The 21,094-nt window shown below is 53.1% G+C and overlaps 1 protein-coding gene across 1 annotated transcript in view; it reads left to right on the top strand.

Moving 5' to 3' along the window:
• LOC137358244 (voltage-dependent L-type calcium channel subunit alpha-1D-like) overlaps positions 1-21,094 on the top strand; it is a 170,443-nt gene that overhangs the window by 134,141 nt on the left and 15,208 nt on the right. Inside the window, exons 40-42 of the mRNA XM_068024140.1 lie at positions 4,022-4,123; positions 14,764-14,891; positions 17,111-17,224. Of these exons, the coding sequence (XP_067880241.1) occupies positions 4,022-4,123; positions 14,764-14,891; positions 17,111-17,224 (344 nt within the window). The remainder of the gene's footprint in view (positions 1-4,021; positions 4,124-14,763; positions 14,892-17,110; positions 17,225-21,094) is intronic.

Below are 21,094 nucleotides of genomic sequence, written 5' to 3'. Positions count from 1 at the left end.
TACAACCCTCCCTATCTCTGTAACCTCCTCCATCCCTAGAACCCTCCCTATCTCTGTAACCTCCTCCATCCCTACAACCCTCCCTATCTCTGGAACCTCCTCCATCCCGACAACACTCCCTATCTCTGTAACCTCCTCCATCCCTACAACCCTCCCCATCTCTGTAACCTCCATCCCTACAACCCTCCCCATCTCTGTAACCTCATCCATCCCTGCAACCCTCCCAATCTCTGTAACCTCATCCAGCTCCTACAACGCTCCCTAGCTCTGTAACCTCCTCCAGCCCCTACAACTCTCCCTATCTTTGTAACCTTCTCTAGCCCCTACAACGCTCCCTAGCTCTGTAACCTTCCTCCAGCCCCTACAACCCTCCCTATCTCTGTAACCTCCTCCATCCCGACAACCCTCCCTATCTCTGTAACATCATCCATCCCTACAACCCTCCCTATCTCTGGAACCTCCTCCATCCCCACAATCCTCCCTATCTCTGTAACCTCCTCCATCCCTACAATCCTCTCTATCTCTCTAACCTCTTCCAGTCCCTACAACCCTCCCTATCACAGTAACCTCTTCCAGTCCCTACAACCCTCCCTATCACAGTAACCTCCTCCAGTCCCTACAACCCTCCCTATCACAGTAACCTCCTCCAGTCCCTACAACTATCCCTATCTCTGTAACCTCCTCCATCCCCTACAACCCTCCCTATCTCTGTAACCTCCTCCAGCCCCTACAACCCTCCCTATCTCTGTAACCTCCTCCAGCCCCCTACAACCCCTCCCTATCACTGTAACCTCCTACAACCCTCCGAGATCTCTGCGTTCCTCCAATTCCGGCCTCTTGACCATCCTCCAATTCCCATCGCTCCACCATTGGCGGCCGTGCCTTCAGCTGCCTGGGGCCCTATGCTCTGGAATTCCCGCCCTAAACCTCTCCGCGCATCTCTCTCTCCTCCTTTAAGACGCTGCTTAAAACCAACCTCTTTGACCGACCTTTTGGTCGCCCGTCCCTAATATCTCCTGATGTGGCTCGGGGTTAAATTCTGTCTGATTTAGGTCCTGTGAAACACCGCGGTGCTGTTTAACTACATTAAAGGCGCTATATAAATGCAGATTGTTTTCATGATGTTGGTTGAGGAATAAATATTGCTGCACACCAACCCCCACTCTTCTTCCAATAGTGACCGTGGGATCTTTTACATGCACCTGAGAGGGCAGACGGGGGCCTCGGGATTAATGACTCATCCTGAAATACAGCCCCACCGACAGCGCGGTGCTCCCTCGGTACTAACCCTCCGACAATGCGGAGCTCCCTCGGTACTAACCCTCCGACAGCGCGGTGCTCCCTCGGTACTAACCCTCCGACAATGCGGAACTCCCTCGGTACTAACCCTCCGACAATGCGGAACTCCCTCGGTACTGACCCTCCGACAGTGCGGCGCTCCGTCGGTACTGACCCTCCGACAGCGCGGTGCTCCCTCGGTACTAACCCTCCGACAATGCGGAACTCCCTCGGTACTAACCCTCCGACAGCGCGGTGCTCCCTCGGTACTAACCCTCCGACAATGCGGAACTCCCTCGGTACTAACCCTCCGACAATGCGGAACTCCCTCGGTACTGACCCTCCGACAGTGCGGCGCTCCGTCGGTACTGACCCTCCGACAGTGCGGCACTCTCTCGGTACTGACCCTTCGACAATGCGGAACTCCCTCGGTACTGACCCTCCGACAATGCGGCACTCCCTCGGTACTGACCCTCCGACAGTGCGGCACTCCCTCGGTACTGACCCTCCGACAATGCGGAACTCCCTCGGTACTGACCCTCCGACAATGCGGAACTCCCTCGGTACTGACCCTCCGACAGTGCGGAACTCCCTCGGTACTGACCCTTCGACAGTGCGGCACTCCCTCGGTACTGACCCTTCGACAATGCGGAACTCCCTCGGTACTGACCCTCCGACAATGCGGAACTCCCTCGGTACTGACCCTCCGACAGTGCGGCACTCCCTCGGTACTGACCCTTCGACAATGCGGAACTCCCTCGGTACTGACCCTCCGACAATGCGGCACTCCCTCGGTACTGACCCTCCGAGAGTGCGGCACTCCCTCGGTACTGACCCTCCGAGAGTGCGGCACTCCCTCGGTACTGACCCTTCGACAATGCGGAACTCCCTCGGTACTGACCCTCCGACAATACGGAACTCCCTCGGTACTGACCCTCCGACAGTGCGGCGCTCCCTCGGTACTGACCCTCCGACAGTGCGGCGCTCCCTCAGTACTGACCCTCCGACAGTGCGGCGCTCCCTCAGTAGTGACCCTCCGACAGTGCGGTGCTCCCTCGGTACTGACCCTCCGACAATGCGGCACTCCCTCGGTACTGACCCTCCGACAATGCGGCACTCCCTCGGTACTGACCCTCTGACAGTGCGGCGCTCCCTCGGTACTGACCCTCCGACAGCGCGGCGCTCCCTTGGTACTGACCCTCCGACAGCGCGGCACTCCCTCAGTACTGACCCTCCGACAGTGCGGCGCTCCCTCGGTACCGACCCTCCGACAGTGCGGCGCTCCCTCGGTACCGACCCTCCGACAGTGCGGCGCTCCCTCGGTACCGACCCTCCGACAGTGCGGCGCTCCCTCGGTACCGACCCTCCGACAGTGCGGCGCTCCCTCGGTACCGACCCTCCGACAGTGCGGCGCTCCCTCGGTACCGACCCTCCGACAGTGCGGCGCTCCCTCGGTACCGATCCTCCGACAGTGAGGCGCTCCCTCGGTACCGATCCTCCGACAGTGAGGCGCTCCCTCGGTACCGATCCTCCGACAGTGAGGCGCTCCCTCGGGACCGACCCTCCGACAGTGAGGCGCTCCCTCGGTACCGACCCTCCGACAGCGAGGCGCTCCCTCGGTACCGACCCTCCGACAGCGAGGCGCTCCCTCGGTACTGACCCTCCGACAGCGAGGCGCTCCCTCGGTACTGACCCTCCGACTGCGTGGCACTCCCTCGGTACTGACCCTCCGACTGCGCGGCTCTCCCTCGGTACTGACCCTCCGACTGCGCGGCTCTCCCTCGGTACTGACCCTCCGACTGCGTGGCTCTCCCTCGGTACTGTCCCTCCGACAGCGTGGCTCTCCCTCGGTACTGACCCTCCGACAGCACGGCACTCCCTCAGTACTGACCCTCCGACAGCGTGGCTCTCCCTCGGTACTGACCCTCCGACAGCGCGGCGCTCCCTCGGTACTGACCCTCCGACAGTGCGGCGCTCCCTCGGTACTGACCCTCCGACAGTGCGGCTCTCCCTCGGTACTGACCCTCCGACAGTGCGGCTCTCCCTCGGTACTGACCCTTCGACAATGCGGAACTCCCTCGGTACTGACCCTTCGACAATGCGGAACTCCCTCGGTACTGACCCTCCGACAGTGCGGCGCTCCCTCCGTACTGACCCTCCGACAGTGCGGCGCTCCCTCCGTACTGACCCTCCGACAGTGCGGCGCTCCCTCAGTACTGACCCTCCGACAGTGCGGCGCTCCCTCAGTACTGACCCTCCGACAGTGCGGCGCTCCCTCGGTACTGACCCTCCGACAGTGCGGCGCTCCCTCGGTACTGACCCTCCGACAGTGCGGCGCTCCCTCGGTACTGACCCTCCGACAGTGCGGCGCTCCCTCGGTACTGACCCTCCGACAGTGCGGCGCTCCCTCGGTACTGACCCTCCGACAGTGCGGCGCTCCCTCGGTACTGATCCTCCGACAGTGAGGCGCTCCCTCGGTACTGACCCTCCGACAGCGTGGCGCTCCCTCGGTACTGACCCTCCGACAGTGCGGCGCTCCCTCGGTACTGACGCTCTAAGGAACTGGAGGGCGATTACTGCCTGGGTTAATCACAGCGAAGGTCAGCGCTGTTGGGCAGAAGATCGCAGTGTGTATTTGGAAATTGAAGAGTGATAGCCCCCTCTATGCAAATGGCACATCGATTATCTTTGTAACAGACTGAATGAGTGGAATTAATAGTGACATTTATCCCTGATTGATCAGGTAGTCTGGAACAGGCCAATATCGAACTGAGGGCAATCATCAAGAGGATTTGGAAACGCACTAAACCCAAGATTCTGGATGAGGTCATTCCACCCCCTGAAGGTTAGTATCAGAATCATTGTGACAGAGAGGTCATCATAACAGTGACCATTTATAGAGAGAGTCCCCCCATCAGGAACCCCTTTTATAGAGAGAGTCTCCCCATCAGTATCAGAATCATTGTCACAGAGAGGTCATCATAACAGTGACCATTTATAGAGAGAGTCCCCCCATCAGGAACCCCTTTTATAGAGAGAGTCCCCCCATCAGGAACCCCTTTTATAGAGAGAGTCTCCCCATCAGTATCAGAATCATTGTCACAGAGAGGTCATCATAACAGTGACCATTTATAGAGAGAGTCCCCCCATCAGGAACCCCTTTTATAGAGAGAGTCTCCCCATCAGAAACCCCTTTTATAGAGAGAGTCTCCCCATCAGTATCAGAATCATTGTCACAGAGAGGTCATCATAACAGTGACCATTTATAGAGAGAGTCTCCCCATCAGGAACCCCTTTTATAGAGAGAGTCTCCCCATCAGGAACCCCTTTTATAGAGAGAGTCCCCCCATCAGGAACCCCTTTTATAGAGAGAGTCCCCCCATCAGTATCAGAATCATTGTCACAGAGAGGTCATCATAACAGTGACCATTTATAGAGAGAGTCTCCCCATCAGGAACCCCTTTTATAGTGAGAGTCCCCCCATCAGGAACCCCTTTTATAGAGAGAGTCCCCCCATCAGTATCAGAATCATTGTCACAGAGAGGTCATCATAACAGTGACCTTTTATAGAGAGAGTCCCCCCATCAGGAACCCCTTTTATAGAGAGAGTCCCCCCATCAGTATCAGAATCATTGTCACAGAGAGGTCATCATAACAGTGACCATTTATAGAGAGAGTCCCCCCATCAGGAACCCCTTTTATCGAGAGAGTCTCCCCGTCGGGAACCCCTTTTATAGAGAGAGTCTCCCCATCGGGAACCCCTTTTATCGAGAGAGTCTCCCCATCGGGAACCCCTTTTATAGAGAGAGTCTCCCCATCGGGAACCCCTTTTATAGAGAGAGTCCCCCCATCAGTATCAGAATCATTGTCACAGAGAGGTCATCATAACAGTGACCATTTATAGAGAGAGTCCCCCCATCAGGAACCCCTTTTATAGTGAGAGTCCCCCCATCAGGAACCCCTTTTATAGAGAGAGTCTCCCCATCAGGGATCCCTTTTATCGAGAGAGTCTCCCCGTCGGGAACCCCTTTTATAGAGAGAGTCCCCCCATCAGGAACCCCTTTTATAGAGAGAGTCTCCCCATCAGGAACCCCTTTTATAGAGAGAGTCTCCCCATCAGGAACCCCTTTTATGGAGAGAGTCTCCCCATCAGGGATCCCTTTTATAGAGAGAGTCTCCCCATCAGGGATCCCTTTTATCGAGAGAGTCTCCCCATCGGGAACCCCTTTTATAGAGAGAGTCTCCCCATCGGGAACCCCTTTTATAGAGAGAGTCTCCCCATCAGGGATCCCTTTTATCGAGAGAGTCTCCCCGTCGGGAACCCCTTTTATAGAGAGAGTCTCCCCATCGGGAACCCCTTTTATAGAGAGAGTCTCCCCATCGGGAACCCCTTTTATAGAGAGAGTCTCCCCATCGGGGAGCCCTTTTATAGAGAGAGTCTCCCCATCGGGGACCCCTTTTATAGAGAGAGTCTCCCCATCGGGGACCCCTTTTATCGAGAGAGTCTCCCCGTCGGGAACCCCTTTTATCGAGAGAGTCTCCCCATCGGGGACCCCTTTTATAGAGAGAGTCTCCCCATCGGGGAGCCCTTTTATAGAGAGAGTCTCCCCATCGGGGACCCCTTTTATAGAGAGAGTCTCCCCATCGGGGACCCCTTTTATCGAGAGAGTCTCCCCGTCGGGAACCCCTTTTATCGAGAGAGTCTCCCCATCGGGAACCCCTTTTATCGAGAGAGTCTCCCCATCGGGAACCCCTTTTATAGAGAGAGTCTCCCCATCGGGAACCCCTTTTATAGAGAGAGTCTCCCCATCGGGGACCCCTTTTATAGAGAGAGTCTCCCCATCGGGGACCCCTTTTATAGAGAGAGTCTCCCCATCAGGAACCCCTTTTATAGAGAGAGTCTCCCCATCGGGGACCCCTTTTATAGAGAGAGTCTCCCCATCGGGGACCCCTTTTATAGAGAGAGTCTCTCCATCGGGGATCCCTTTTATAGAGAGAGTCTCCCCATCGGGGACCCCTTTTATAGAGAGAGTCTCCCCATCGGGGACCCCTTTTATAGAGAGAGTCTCCCCATCACGGACCCCTTTTATAGAGAGAGTCTCCCCATCAGGAACCCCTTTTATAGAGAGAGTCTCCCCATCACGGACCCCTTTTATAGAGAGAGTCTCCCCATCGGGGACCCTTTTATAGAGAGAGTTAGGGACAGATGTTTGATTACTCTAGGTCAAGTCGGCATAAGGAGGGAGGAAGTGTTGGGTATTCTAAAAGGCATTAAGGTGGACAAGTCCCCAGGTCCGGATGGGATCTATCCCAGGGTACTGAGGGAAGCGAGAGAGGAAATAGTTGGGGCCTTAACAGATAACTTTGCAACATCCTTAAACACGGGTGAGGTCCCGGAGGACTGGAGAATTGCTAATGTTGTCCCCTTGTTTAAGAAGGGTAGCAGGGAAAATCCAGGTAATTATAGACCGGTGAGCCTGACGTCAGTGGCAGGGAAACTGCTGGAGAAGATACTGAGGGATAGGATCTATTCCCATTTGGAAGAAAATGGGCTTATCAGTGATAGGCAACATGGTTTTGTGCAGGGAAGGTTATGTCTTACCAACTTAATAGAATTCTTTGAGGAAGTGACAAAGTTGATTGATGAGGGAAGGGCTGTAGATGTCATATACATGGACTTCAGTAAGGCGTTTGATAAGGTTCCCCATGGTAGGCTGATGGAGAAAGTGATGTTGCATGAGGTCCAGGGCGTACTAGCTAGATGGATAAAGAACTGGCTGGGCAACAGGAGACAGAGAGTAGCAGTGGAAGGGAGTTTCTCAAAATGGAGACGTGTGACCAGTGGTGTTCCACAGGGATCCGTGCTGGGACCATTGTTGTTTGTGATATACATAAATGATTTGGAGGAAAGTATAGGTGGACTGATTAGCAAGTTTGCAGACGACACTAAGATTGGTGGAGTAGCAGATAGTGAAGGGGACTGTCAGAGAATACAGCAGAATATAAATAGATTGGAGAGTTGGGCAGAGAAATGGCAGATGGAGTTCAATCAGGGCAAATGCGAGGTAATGCATTTTGGAAGATCCAATTCAAGAGTGAATTATACAGTAAATGGAAAAGTCCTGGGGAAAATTGATGTACAGAGAGATTTGGGTGTTCAGGTCCATTGTTCCCTGAAGGTGGCAACGCAGGTCAATAGAGTGGTCAAGAAGGCATACGGCATGCTTTCCTTCATCGGACGGGGTATTGAGTACAAGAGTTGGCAGGTCATGTTACAGTTGTATAGGACTTTGGTTCGGCCACATTTGGAATACTGCGTGCAGTTCTGGTCGCCACATTACCAAAAGGATGTGGATGCTTTGGAGAGGGTGCAGAGGAGGTTCACCAGGATGTTGCCTGGTATGGAGGGCGCTAGCTATGAAGAGAGGTTGAGCAGATTAGGATTATTTTCGTTAGAAAGACGGAGTTTGAGGGGGGACCTGATTGAGGTGTACAAAATCATGAGAGGTATTGACAGGGTGGATAGCAAGAAGCTTTTTCCCAGAGTGGGGGATTCAATTACAAGGGGACACGAGTTCAAAGTGAGAGGGGAAAGGTTTAGGGGGGATATGCGTGGAAAGTTCTTTACGCAGAGGGTGGTGGGTGCCTGGAACGTGTTGCCAGCGGAGGTGGTAGATGTGAACACGATAGCGTCTTTTAAGATGTATCTAGACAGATACATGAATGGGCAGGAAGTAAAGAGATACAGACCCTTAGAAATTAGGCGACATGTTTAGATAGAGGATTTGGATCGGCGCAGGCTTGGAGGGCCGAAGGGCCTGTTCCTGTGCTGTAATTTTCTTTGTTCTTTGTTCTTTAAAGGCTGACCTACCATCTGCCTTCCCAACTGCTTGCTGTACTTGCATGCTAACTTTCTGTGATTTGGGTACAATGACACTCGGGTATTCTGAACACCAACATTTCGCGGTCTCTCATCATTTATTTCCTCTTTCCCTACATTATATCCTACCTGTTGCCCACTCGGTTAACCTGTCTCTATCCCTTTGCTGCCTCTTTGTGTCCTCCTCACTGCTTACATTCCCACCTAGCTCTGTATTGTCTGCACACTTGGATACATTGCTCTCGATCTCTTAAGCTCGGTGACCAGTGGTGTTCCGCAGGGATCTGTTCTGGGACCTCTGCTCTTTGTGATTTTTATAAATGACTTGGATGAGGAAGCGGAAGGCTGGGTGAGGAAGTTTGCCGATGACACGAAGGTTGCTGGAGTTGTGGATAGTGTGGAAGGCTGTTGCAGGTTGCAACGGGACATTGACGGGATGCAGAGCTGGGCTGAGAAGTGGCAGATGGAGTTCAACCTGGAAAAGTGTGAAGTGATTCATTTTGGAAGGTCGAATTTGAATGCAGAATACAGGCTTAAAGACAGGATTCTTGGTAGTGTGGAGGAACAGAGGGATCTTGGGGTCCACGTCCATAGATCCCTCAAAGTTGCCACCCAAGTTGATAGGGTTGTTAAGAAGGCGTATGGTGTGTTGGCTTTCATTAACAGGGGGATTGAGTTTAAGAGCCGCGAGGTTATGCTGCAGCTCTATAAAGCCCTGGTTCGACCACACTTGGAATATTGTGTTCAGTTCTGGTTGCCTCATTATAGGAAGGATGTGGAAGCTTTAGAGAGGGTGCAGAGGAGATTTACCAGGATGCTGCCTGGACTGGAGGGCATGTGTTACGAAGAAATGTTGAGGGAGCTAGGGCTTTTCTCATTGGAGCGAAGAAGGATGAGAGGTGACTTGATAGAGGTGTACAAGATGATGAGAGGCATACACACAGAGTGATGGGTGCGTGGAATGCACTGCCAGCGGTGGTAGTAGAAGCAGATACATTAGGGACATTTAAGCGACTCTTGGATAGGTACATGGATGATAGTAGAATGAAGCGTATGTCGGTAGTTCGATCTTAGAGTAGGTTAAAGGTTCGGCACAACATCGTGGGCCAAAGGGCCTGTACTGTGCTGTACTGTTCTATGTTCTTTTCTTTGTTTAAGTCATTTATAGATTGTAGATAGCTGAGGCCCCAGCACTGATCCTTGAGGCACTCCACAAGTTCAACCCTGCCATCCCAAAAATGACCTGTTTGTCCCTACTCTCTGTAGTCTGTCCATTAACCATTCCTCCGCCCATGCTAATATATTAACCCCATTTCCATGAGCTCTAATCTTGTGTCATAATCTCTTGTGCGGCACCTTACCGAATACCGTTTGAAAATCTAAATGTACGACATCCACTGGTTCCCCCACTCGATTCCACTCGTCACATCCTCAGAAAACAGAACTGATTTTGTCAACTGCCATTTCCCTTTCATAAATTGGTGTAAACTCTGCCCAATCAGATTGATTTGCTAACTGCCCTGTTTTCATGTCCCGAATAATAGAATTGTACAGTTTCCCTGATGACTGATGTCAGGCTAATTGGCCTGTAGTTGCCTATTTCCTATCTCCCCCCCTTTCTTGAACAGCAGGGTTACGTTTGTTAGCTTCCAATTGTTCTGGAATCTATCACTCTGTGTGTCCCAGGATCTCTCTCTCCGTCAGTATCTCTCTCATAAGAACATAAGAACTGGGAGCAGGAGTAGGCCATTCAGCCCCTCGAGCCTGCTCCGCCATTCAATATGATCATTGCTGATCTCATCTCGGCCTCAACTCCACTTTCCTGCCTATTCTCCATAACCCTTCAACCATTACTAATTAAAAATCTGTCTATCTCCTCCTTAAATTTACTCAATGTCCCGGCATCCACCGCACTCTGGGGTAGTGAATTCCACAGACTCACAACCCTTTGAGAGAAGGAATTTCTCCTCATCTCTGTTTTAAATCTGCTACCCCTTATCCTAAAACTATGACCTCTCGTTCTAGATTGCCCCACCAGAGGAAACATCCTCTCTACGTCGACTTTGTCAATCCCCTTAATCATCTTATATACCTCAATTAGATCCACTCTCATTCTTCTAAACTCGAGAGAAACTCTCTCTCAGTCCATCTCTCTCTCTCACATCACAGTCATAGAGTCATTTACAGAACAGAAGGAGGCCATTCGGCCCATCGAGTCCATGCCAGCTCTCTCTCTAGAGCATTCCAGTCAGTCCCATTCCCCCGTTCTATCCCCGTAGCCCTGCAAGTTGATTTCCCTCCAGTGCCCGTCCAATCTCCTTCTGAAATCATTCACCGTCTCCACATCCACCGCCCGCGGAGGCAGTGAGTTCCAGGTCATTACCACTCGCTGTGTAAACAAGTTCATCCTCACATCACCCCCTGTATCTCTTACCCAAAACCTTCAGTCTGTGTCCCCTAGTCCTTGTACCATCAGCTAATGGGAACAGAGTTTCTTTATCTACCTTATCTAAACCTGACAGAATCTTGTTCACCTCCATCAAATCTCCCCTCAATCTCCTTTGCTCCAGGGAAAACAACCCCAGCTTCTCCAACCTAACCTTGTAACTAAAATCCCCCATCCCTGGACCCATTCTGGTAAATCTCCTCTACACCCTCTCAAGGACCCTCACATCCTGCTGAAAGTGTGACCAGAACTGGACACAATACTCCAGTTGTGACCTAACCAGAGATTTATAAAGGTTCAACAAAACTTCCCTGCTCTTGCACTCAGTACCTCTCTCTCTGTTTCTCTCTGTCTCAGTCTCTCTCTGTCTCAGTCTCTCTCTTTTTCTACATCTGTCTCTGTCTCCTGTCTCTCTCCCTTTCTCTCTGCCCCTTTTTGTCTCTCTCTGTCTCTCTGTCCCTCTCTTTCTCTCCGCCCCCACGTCTCTCTCTCTCTGCCTCTGTCTCACTGTCTGTCTCTGTCCCTCTCTGTCCCTCTCTCTCTGTCTCTCCCTCTCTCTCTGTCTCGCTCATGCTGTCTCTCTCTCTGTTTCTCTCTGTCTCTCTCCCTCACTCTCTGTCTCGCTCATGCTGTCTCTCTCTCTGTCTCTCTCTCTCTGTCTCTCTCTCTCTGTCTCTCTCTCTCTATCGCTCTCTCTCTCTCCCTCTGTCTCTGTCTCGCTCGTGCTCTCTCTCTCTCTCTCTCTCTCTTTCTCACTCTCCCTCTCTCTCTGTCTCTCCCTCTGTCCCTCTCTAACTATCTAACTGATCTGCCTCTCCCTCTCCCTCTGTCCCTCTCTAACTATCGAACTGACCTGTCTCTCCCTCTCCCTCTGTCCCTCTCTAACTATCTAACTGACCTTTCTCTCCCTCTCCCTCTGACCCTCTCTAACTATCTAACTGACCTTTCTCTCCCTCTCCCTCTGTCCCTCTCTAACTATCTAACTGACCTGTCTCTCCCTCTCCCTCTGTCCCTCTCTAACTATCTAACTGACCTGTCTCTCCCTCTCCCTCTGTCCCTCTCTAACTATCTAACTGACCTTTCTCTCCCTCTCCCTCTGTCCCTCTCTAACTATCTAACTGACCTGTCTCTCCCTCTCCCTCTGTCCCTCTCTAACTATCTAACTGACCTGTCTCTCCCTCTCCCTCTGTCCCTCTCTAACTATCTAACTGACCTTTCTCTCCCTCTCCCTCTGTCCCTCTCTAACTATCTAACTGACCTGTCTCTCCCTCTCCCTCTCTAACTATCTAACTGACCTGTCTCTCCCTCTCCCGATGTCCCTCTCTAACTATCTAACTGACCTGTCTCTCCCTCTCCCTCTGTCCCTCTCTGACTATCTAACTGACCTGTCTCTCCCTCTCCCTCTGTCCCTCTCTGACTATCTAACTGACCTGTCTCTCCCTCTCCCTCTGTCCCTCTCTAACTATCTAACTGACCTGTCTCTCCCTCTCCCTCTGTCCCTCTCTAACTATCTAACTGACCTGTCTCTCCCTCTCCCGATGTCCCTCTCTAACTATCTAACTGACCTGTCTCTCCCTCTCCCTCTGTCCCTCTCTAACTATCTAACTGACCTTTCTCTCCCTCTCCCTCTGTCCCTCTCTAACTATCTAACTGACCTGTCTCTCCCTCTCCCTCTGTCCCTCTCTAACTATCTAACTGACCTGTCTCTCCCTCTCCCTCTGTCCCTCTCTAACTATCTAACTGACCTTTCTCTCCCTCTCCCTCTGTCCCTCTCTAACTATCTAACTGACCTGTCTCTCCCTCTCCCTCTCTAACTATCTAACTGACCTGTCTCTCCCTCTCCCGATGTCCCTCTCTAACTATCTAACTGACCTGTCTCTCCCTCTCCCTCTGTCCCTCTCTGACTATCTAACTGACCTGTCTCTCCCTCTCCCTCTGTCCCTCTCTGACTATCTAACTGACCTGTCTCTCCCTCTCCCTCTGTCCCTCTCTAACTATCTAACTGACCTGTCTCTCCCTCTCCCTCTGTCCCTCTCTAACTATCTAACTGACCTGTCTCTCCCTCTCCCTCTGTCCCTCTCTAACTATCTAACTGACCTGTCTCTCCCTCTCCCTCTGTCCCTCTCTAACTATCTAACTGACCTGTCTCTCCCCCTCCCTCTGTCCCTCTCCAACTATCTAACTGACCTGTCTCTCCCTCTCCCTCTGTCCCTCTCTAACTATCTAACTGACCTGTCTCTCCCTCTGTCCCTCTCTAACTATCTATCTGACCTATCTCTCCCTCTGTCCCTCTCTAACTATCTAACTGACCTGTCTCTCCCTCTCCCTCTGTCCCTCTCTAATTATCTAACTGACCTGTCTCTCCCTCTCCCTCTGTCCCTCTCTAACTATCTAACTGACCTGTCTCTCCATCTCCTCTGTCCCTCTCTAACTATCTAACTGACCTGTCTCTCCCTCTCCCTCTCCAACTATCTAACTGACCTTTCTCTCCCTCTCCCTCTGTCCCTCTCTAACTATCTAACTGACCTGTCTCTCCCTCTCCCTCTCCAACTATCTAACTGACCTTTCTCTCCCTCTCCCTCTGTCCCTCTCTAACTATCTAACTGACCTGTCTCTCCCTCTCCCTCTCTAACTATCTAACTGACCTGTCTCTCCCTCTGTCCCTCTCTAACTATCTAACTGACCTGTCTCTCTCTCTTCTCTGTCCCTCTCTAACTATCTAACTAACCTTTCTCTCCCTCTCCCTCTGTCCCTCTCTAACTATCTAACTGACCTGTCTCTCCCTCTCCCTCTCTAACTATCTAACTGACCTGTCTCTCCCTCTGTCCCTCTCTAACTATCTAACTGACCTGTCTCTCCCTCTCCCTCTGTCCCTCTCTAACTATCTAACTGACCTTTCTCTCCCTCTCCCTCTGTCCCTCTCTAACTATCTAACTGACCTGTCTCTCTCTCTTCTCTGTCCCTCTCTAACTATCTAACTAACCTTTCTCTCCCTCTCCCTCTGTCCCTCTCTAACTATCTAACTGACCTGTCTCTCCCTCTCCCTCTCTAACTATCTAACTGACCTGTCTCTCCCTCTGTCCCTCTCTAACTATTTTTTAGATTAGATTAGAGATACAGCACTGAAACAACCCTTCAGCCCACCGAGTCTGTGCCGAACATCAACCACCCATTTATACTAATCCTACACTAATCCCATATTCCCAACAAACATCCCCACCTGTCCCTATATTTCCCTACCACCTACCTATACTGGTGACAATTTATAATGGCCAATTTACCTGTCAACCTGCAAGTCCTTTGGCTTGTGGGAGGAAACCGGAGCACCCGGAGAAAACCCACGCAGACACAGGGAGAACTTGCAAACTCCACACAGGCAGTACCCGGATTTGAACCCGGGTCCCTGGAGCTGTGAGGCTGCGGTGCTAACCACTGCGCCACCGTGCCGCCCTACTATCTAGCTGACCTGTCTCTCCCTCTCCCTCTGTCCCTCTCTAACTATCTAACTGACCTGACTCTCCCTCTCCTCTGTCCCTCTCTAACTATCTAACTGACCTGTCTCTCCCTCTCCCTCTGTCCCTCTCTAACTATCTAACTGACCTGACTCTCCCTCTCCTCTGTCCCTCTCTAACTATCTAACTGACCTTTCTCTCCCTCTCCCTCTCTCCCTCTCTAACTATCTAACTGACCTGTCTCTCCCTCTCCCTCTGTCCCTCTCTAACTATCTAACTGACCTGACTCTCCCTCTCCCTCTGTCCCTCTCTAACTATCTAACTGACCTGACTCTCCCTCTCCTCTGTCCCTCTCTAACTATCTAACTGACCTGTCTCTCCCTCTCCCTCTGTCCCTCTCTAACTATCTAACTGACCTGTATCTCCCTCTCCCTCTGTCCCTCTCTAACTATCTAACTGACCTGTATCTCCCTCTCCCTCTGTCCCTCTCTAACTATCTAACTGACCTGTATCTCCCTCTCCCTCTGTCCCTCTCTATCTAACTGACCCTTCTCTCCCTCTCCCTCTGCCCCTCTTTAACTATCTAACTGACCTTTCTCTCCCTCTCCCTCTGTCCCTCTTTAACTATCTAACTGACCTTTCTCTCCCTCTCCCTCTCCCTCTGTCCCTCTGTAACTGACCTGTCTCTCCCTCGCTCCTATCCACAGATGAGGAGGTGACAGTGGGTAAATTTTATGCCACATTCCTGATTCAGGATTACTTCAGGAAATTTCGGAAGCGGAAGGAGAAGGGCCTATTTGGCCAACCAGAGATGAGCAACTCGACCACATTACAGGTGAGCCTGGAACCTGGGTCAACGCTCCATAAACTGCCCAGTCATTATAACCCCAGGGAGAGGATGTTCCATGGAGATTCCCCATCCCTTTCACAACAATGTGTTGAGGGGAAGTGTTGGCCGCTCAGTCTGAGGGGAGTTGGGGAAACTAGACCAAAGATATCTTGGCTTAGGTGTCAACGGGACTCAATACACCCGCCTCTGCGCCAGAGGCTTGTCTGTATTTGTACCCTGTCAATGTTTTTCTGTCTCTGTGTAATCTTACCTGTTCATAAATGAAACTTCAGTTAGCCTGAAATTACTGGTTCAGTAGTGTCAAAGTTGTTGGGAGATGAACGTAGTGAGCTCCCTGTAATCTCTCTCTGATTCTATGAAATAAAGGGTATTGGGCAGCACTCCCTCAGTACTGACCCTCCGACAGTACGGCGCTCCCTCAGTACTGACCCTCCGACAGTGCAGCGCTCCCTCAGGACTGACCCTCCGACAGTACGGCGCTCCCTCAGTACTGACCCTCCGACAGTGCAGCGCTCCCTCAGGACTGACCCTCCGACAGTGCGGCTCTCCCTCAGTACTGACCCTCCGACAGTGCAGCTCTCCTTCAGTACTGACCCTCCGACAGAGCGACGCTCTCTCAGTACTGACCCTCTGAAAGTCCGGCACTCCCTCAGTACTGACCCTCCGACAGAGCGACGCTCTCTCAGTACTGACCCTCCGACAGTGCGGCGCTCCCTCAGTACTGACCACCCGACAGTGCAGCGCTCCCTCAGGACTGACCCTCTGACAATGCGGCTCTCCCTCAGTACTGACCCTCCGACAGTGCGGCGCTCCCTCAGTACTCACCCTCCGACAGTGCGGCACTCCCTCAGTACTGACCACCCGACAGTGCAGCGCTCCCTCAGGACTGACCCTCTGACAATGCGGCTCTCCCTCAGTACTGACCCTCCGACAGTGCAGCGCTCCCTCAGGACTGACCCTCCGACAGTGCGGCTCTCCCTCAGTACTGACCCTCCGACAGTGCAGCTCTCCTTCAGTACTGACCCTCCGACAGTGCGGCGCTCGCTCAGTACTGACCCCCCGACCGTGCGGCGCTCTCTCAGTACTGACCCTCTGAAAGTCCGGCACTCCCTCAGTACTGACCCTCCGACAGAGCGACGCTCTCTCAGTACTGACCCTCCGACAGTGCGGCGCTCCCTCAGTACTGACCTTCCGACAGTGCGGCGCTCCCTCAGGACTGACCCTCCGACAGTGTGGCACTCCCTCAGTACTGACCCTCCGACAGTGCGGCACTCCCTCAGTACTGACCCTCCGACAGCGCAGCGCTCCCTCAGTACTGACCCTCCGACAGTGCGGCGCTCCCTCAGTACTGACCCTCCGACAGTGCGGCGCTCCCTCAGTACTGACCCTCCGACAGTGCGGCACTCCCTCAGTACAGACCTTCCGACAGTGCGGCACTCCCTCAGTACTGACCCTCCGACAATGCGGCTCTCCCTCAGTACTGACCCTCCGACAGTGCGGCGCTCCCTCAGTACTGACCCTCCGACAGTGTGGCACTCCCTCAGTACTGACCCTCCGACAATGCGGCTCTCCCTCAGTACTGACCCTCCGACAGTGCGGCTCTCCCTCAGTACTGACCCTCCGACAATGCGGCTCTCCCTCAGTACAGACCTTCCGACAATGCGGCTCTCCCTCAGCACTGACCCTCCGACAGTGCGGCGCTCCCTCAGTACTGACCCTCCGACATTGCGGCTCTCCCTCAGTACTGACCCTCCGACATTGCGGCTCTCCCTCAGTACTGACCCTCCGACAATGCGGCGCTCCCTCAGTACTGACCCTCCGACAGTGCGGCACTCCCTCAGTACTGACCCTCCGACATTACGGCTCTCCCTCAGTACTGACCCTCCGACAGTGCGGCACTCCCTCAGTACAGGTACTGGGGGTGTGTCAGGCTCGGATTGTGGGACATGAGTCACTGGAATGTGGGGCTTGATCCCCTGATATCCGGAATGGGAGGGCAGTGAAAGCAGATTCAATCGTAACTTGTGAATGAAAACTGTGCTGGGATTGATGAACGAGCAGGAAGGGGAGTGGATCTAATTGGAAAGCTCTTTCACAGAGCCGGCACAGGCGTGACAGGCTGAATGGCCTCCCTCTCTGCTGAAATATTGGACTGCACCATTGTGGATTGTTCAGGTGACCATTTCCATTCTCTGTCACAACAGGCCGGGCTCCGAACCCTGCAGGACATTGGGCCAGAGATAAGGCGAGCCATCTCCTGTGACCTTCTGGAGGAGCAGGAGGAAGTCGGAGAGCGAGAGGAGGATGATCCCGACCAGGTCAGTTCAGGAAGCATTCCATGGGATACAACAACCTTCCCTCATATAGCACCTCAAACCTACCACCATGTCACAAGGCGCCCCAAAGGGTATCAAGCAGAATTTGATCCCAAACCACCTCAAGGGCGGTTAGGGTAGATGTCAGTCAAAGAGGTCGGTTTTTAAGCTGTGTCTTCAAGGAGGAGAGAGTGAGGCGGAGAGATTCAGGGAGGGAATTCCAGAGCTTAGGATCCAGGCAGCTGAAGGCACGGCCGCCAATGGTGGAGCGATGGGAATTGGGGGATGGTCAAGAGGCCGGAATTGGAGGAGCGCAGAGATCTCGGAGGGTTGTAGGGGCTGGAGGAGGTTAGAGAGATAGGGGGGGTTGTAGGGGCTGGAGGAGGTTACAGAGATAGGGAGGGTTATAGGAGCTGGAGGAGGTTACAGAGATAGGGAGGGTTTAGGGAGTGGAGGAGGTTACAGTGATAGGGAGGGTTGTAGGGACTGGATGAGGTTACAGAGATAGGGAGGGTTGCAGGGACTGGAGGCGGTTACAGAGATGGGGAGGGTTGTCGGGACTGGAGGAGGTTACAGAGATGTGGAAGGGCTGTAGGGACTGGATGAGGTTACAGAGATAGGGAGGGTTGCAGGGACTGGAGGCGGTTACAGAGATGGGGAGGGTTGTCGGGACTGGAGGAGGTTACAGAGATGGGGAGGGTTGAAGGGGCTGGAGGAGGTTACAGTGATAGGGAGGGTTGTAGGGACTGGAGGAGGTTACAGAGATGTGGAAGGGCTGTAGGGACTGGATGAGGTTACAGAGATAGGGAGGGTTGCAGGGACTGGAGGCGGTTACAGAGATGGGGAGGGTTGTCGGGACTGGAGGAGGTTACAGAGATGGGGAGGGTTGAAGGGGCTGGAGGAGGTTACAGTGATAGGGAGGGTTGTAGGGACTGGAGGAGGTTACAGAGATGGGGACGGTTGTAGGGGCTGGAGGAGGTTACAGAGATAGGGAGGGTTGTGTGACTGGATGAGGTTTCAGATATAGGGAGGGTTGTAGGGACTGGAGGAGGGTACAGAGATAGGGAGGGTTGTAGGGACTGGAGGAGGTTACAGAGATAGGGAGGGTTGTAGGGACTGGAGGAGGTTACAGAGATAGGGAGGGTTGTAGGACTGGAGGAGGTTACAGATATAGGGAGGGTTGTCGGGACTGGAGGAGGTTACAGAGATAGGGAGGGTTGTAGGGGCTGGAGGAGGTTACAGAGATGGGGAGGGTTGGAGGACTGGAGGAGGTTACACAGATAGGGTGTGTTGTAGGGGCTGGAGGAGGTTACAGAGATAGGGAGAGTTGTAGGGGCTGGAGGCGGGTACAGAGATAGGGAGGGTTGTAGGGACTGGAGGAGGTTACAGAGATGGGGTGGGTTGTCGGACTGGATGAGGTTACAGAGATAGGGAGGGTTGTCGGGACTGGATGAGGTTACAGAGATAGGGAGGGTTGAAGGGACTGGAGGAGGTTACAGAGATGGGGAGGGTTGTCGGGACTGGAGGAGGTGACAGAGATAGGGAGGGTTGTCGGGAATGGAGGAGTTTACAGAGATAGGGAGGGTTGTAGGGACTGGATGAGGGTACAGAGATAGGGAGGGTTGTAGGGACTGGAGGAGGTTACAGAGATAGGGAGGGTTGTAGGACTGGATGAGGTTACAGAGATAGGGAGGGTTGTCGGGACTGGAGGAGGTTACAGAGATAGGAGGGCTGTAGGGACTGGATGAGGTTACAGAGATAGGGAGGGTTATAGGAGCTGGAGGAGATTACAGAGATAGGGAGGGTTTAGGGAGTGGAGGAGGTTACAGTGATAGGGAGGGTTGTATGGGCTGGAGGAGGTTACAGAGATAGTGAGGGTTGTAGGGGCTGGAGGAGGTTACAGAGATGGGGAGGGTTGTAGGGGCTGGAGGAGGTTACAGAGATAGTGAGGGTTGTCGGGGCTGGAGGAGGTTACAGAGATGGGGAGGGTTGTAGGGGCTGGAGGAGTTTACAGAGATGGGGAGGGTTGTCGGGGCTGGAGGAGGTTACAGAGATAGGGAGGGTTTAGGGAGTGGAGGAGGTTACAGTGATAGGGAGGGTTGTATGGGCTGGAGGAGGTTACAGAGATAGTGAGGGTTGTAGGGGCTGGAGGAGGTTACAGTGATAGGGAGGGTTGTAGGGGCTGGAGGAGGTTACAGAGATGGGGAGGGTTGTAGGGGCTGGAGGAGTTTACAGAGATGGGGAGGGTTGTCGGGGCTGGAGGAGGTTACAGAGATGGGGAGGGTTGTCGGGGCTGGAGGAGGTTACAGAGATAGGGAGGGTTGCAGGGGCTGGTGGAGGTTACAGAGATAGGGAAGGTTGTAGGGGCTGGAGGAGGTTACAGAGATGGGGAGGGTTGTAGGGGCTGGAGGAGGTTACAGAGATAGGGAGGGTTGTAGGGGCTGGAGGAGGTTACAGAGATAGGGAGGGTTGTAGGGGCTGGAGGAGGTTACAGAGATAGGGAGGGTTGTAGGGGCTGGAGGAGGTTACAGAGATAGGGAGGGTTGTAGGGGCTGGAGGATGTTACAGAGATAGGGAGGGTTGTAGGGTCTGGAGGAGGTTACAGAGATAGGGAGGGTTGTAGGGGCTGGAGGATGTTACAGAGATAGGGAGGGTTGTAGGGTCTGGAGGAGGTTACAGAGATAGGGAGGGTTGTAGGGTCTGGAGGAGGTTACAGAGATAGGGAGGGTTGTAGGGGCTGGAGGAGGTTACAGTGATAGGGAGGGTTGTAGGGACTGGAGGAGGTTACAGAGATAGGGAGGGTTGTAGGGGCTGGAGGAGGTTACAGAGATCGGGAGGGTTGTAGGGGCTGGAGGAGGTTACAGAGATAGGGAGGGTTGTAGGGGCTGGAGGAGGTTACAGAGATAGGGAGGGTTGTAGGGGCTGGAGGAGGTTACAGTGATAGGGAGGGCTGTAGGGGCTGGAGGAGGTTACAGAGATAGGGAGGGTTGTAGGGGCTGGACGGGGTTACAGAGATCGGGAGGGTGTAGGGGCTGGAGGAGGTTACAGAGATAGGGAGGGTTGTAGGGGCTGGACGGGGTTACAGAGATAGGGAGGGCTGTAGGGGCTGGACGGGATTACAGAGATAGGTATGGGGTGAGGGAATTGGAGGGATTTGAACAGCAGGATGGGAATTTTGAAGTTTGAACCTACATTGGTCCTCAATGGAAAGAACGTGTATTTCTCCAGTGACTTTAACGATATCCAGATATTCCAAAGAGCTGAACTGCTGCTGAAGGTTTTTTTTTGAAGTGCAGTCACTGTTGTAATGAAGCAACTGGCTTCTCCTTTCAGCGTTCTGTCCAACATTAACTCCCTGCTCACCCAGCACCATCTTTCCCCAGAGAGTGGTGAGAATGTGGAACTCGCTCCCACAGGGAGTGGTTGAGGTGAATAGTATCGATGTATTTAAGGGGGAAGCTGGATAAACACACGAGGAAGAAAGGAATAGAAGGATATGGTGATAGGGGGAGATGAAGTAGGGGGTGGGAGGAGGCTCGTGTGGAGCAGAAACACCAGCACGGAGAGGATGGGCCGAATGGCCTGTTCCGGTGCTGTAAATAGCACATTTTCCTGACTGATCTGTACCAACCTTCTTTTCACTTAGCTAGGAAATAATGGGCATCTGAGGTTGGGGCTGAGGGACAGTGTAGAGGGAGCTTTACTCTGTATCTAACCCCGTGCTGTACCTGTCCTGGGGAGTGTTTGATGGGACAGTGTAGAGGGAGCTTTACTCTGTATCTAACCCCCGTACTGTACCTGTCCTGGGAGTGTTTGATGGGACAGTGTAGAGGGAGCTTTACTCTGTATCTAACCCCCGTGCTGTACCTGTCC

Source organism: Heterodontus francisci, chromosome 49, assembly GCF_036365525.1.
Source record: "Heterodontus francisci isolate sHetFra1 chromosome 49, sHetFra1.hap1, whole genome shotgun sequence".
NCBI classification, from domain to species: Eukaryota; Metazoa; Chordata; class Chondrichthyes; order Heterodontiformes; family Heterodontidae; genus Heterodontus; species Heterodontus francisci.
The sequence above is the reverse complement of the archived record's forward strand: the minus strand, read 5'-3'. Positions and strand labels throughout refer to the sequence as shown.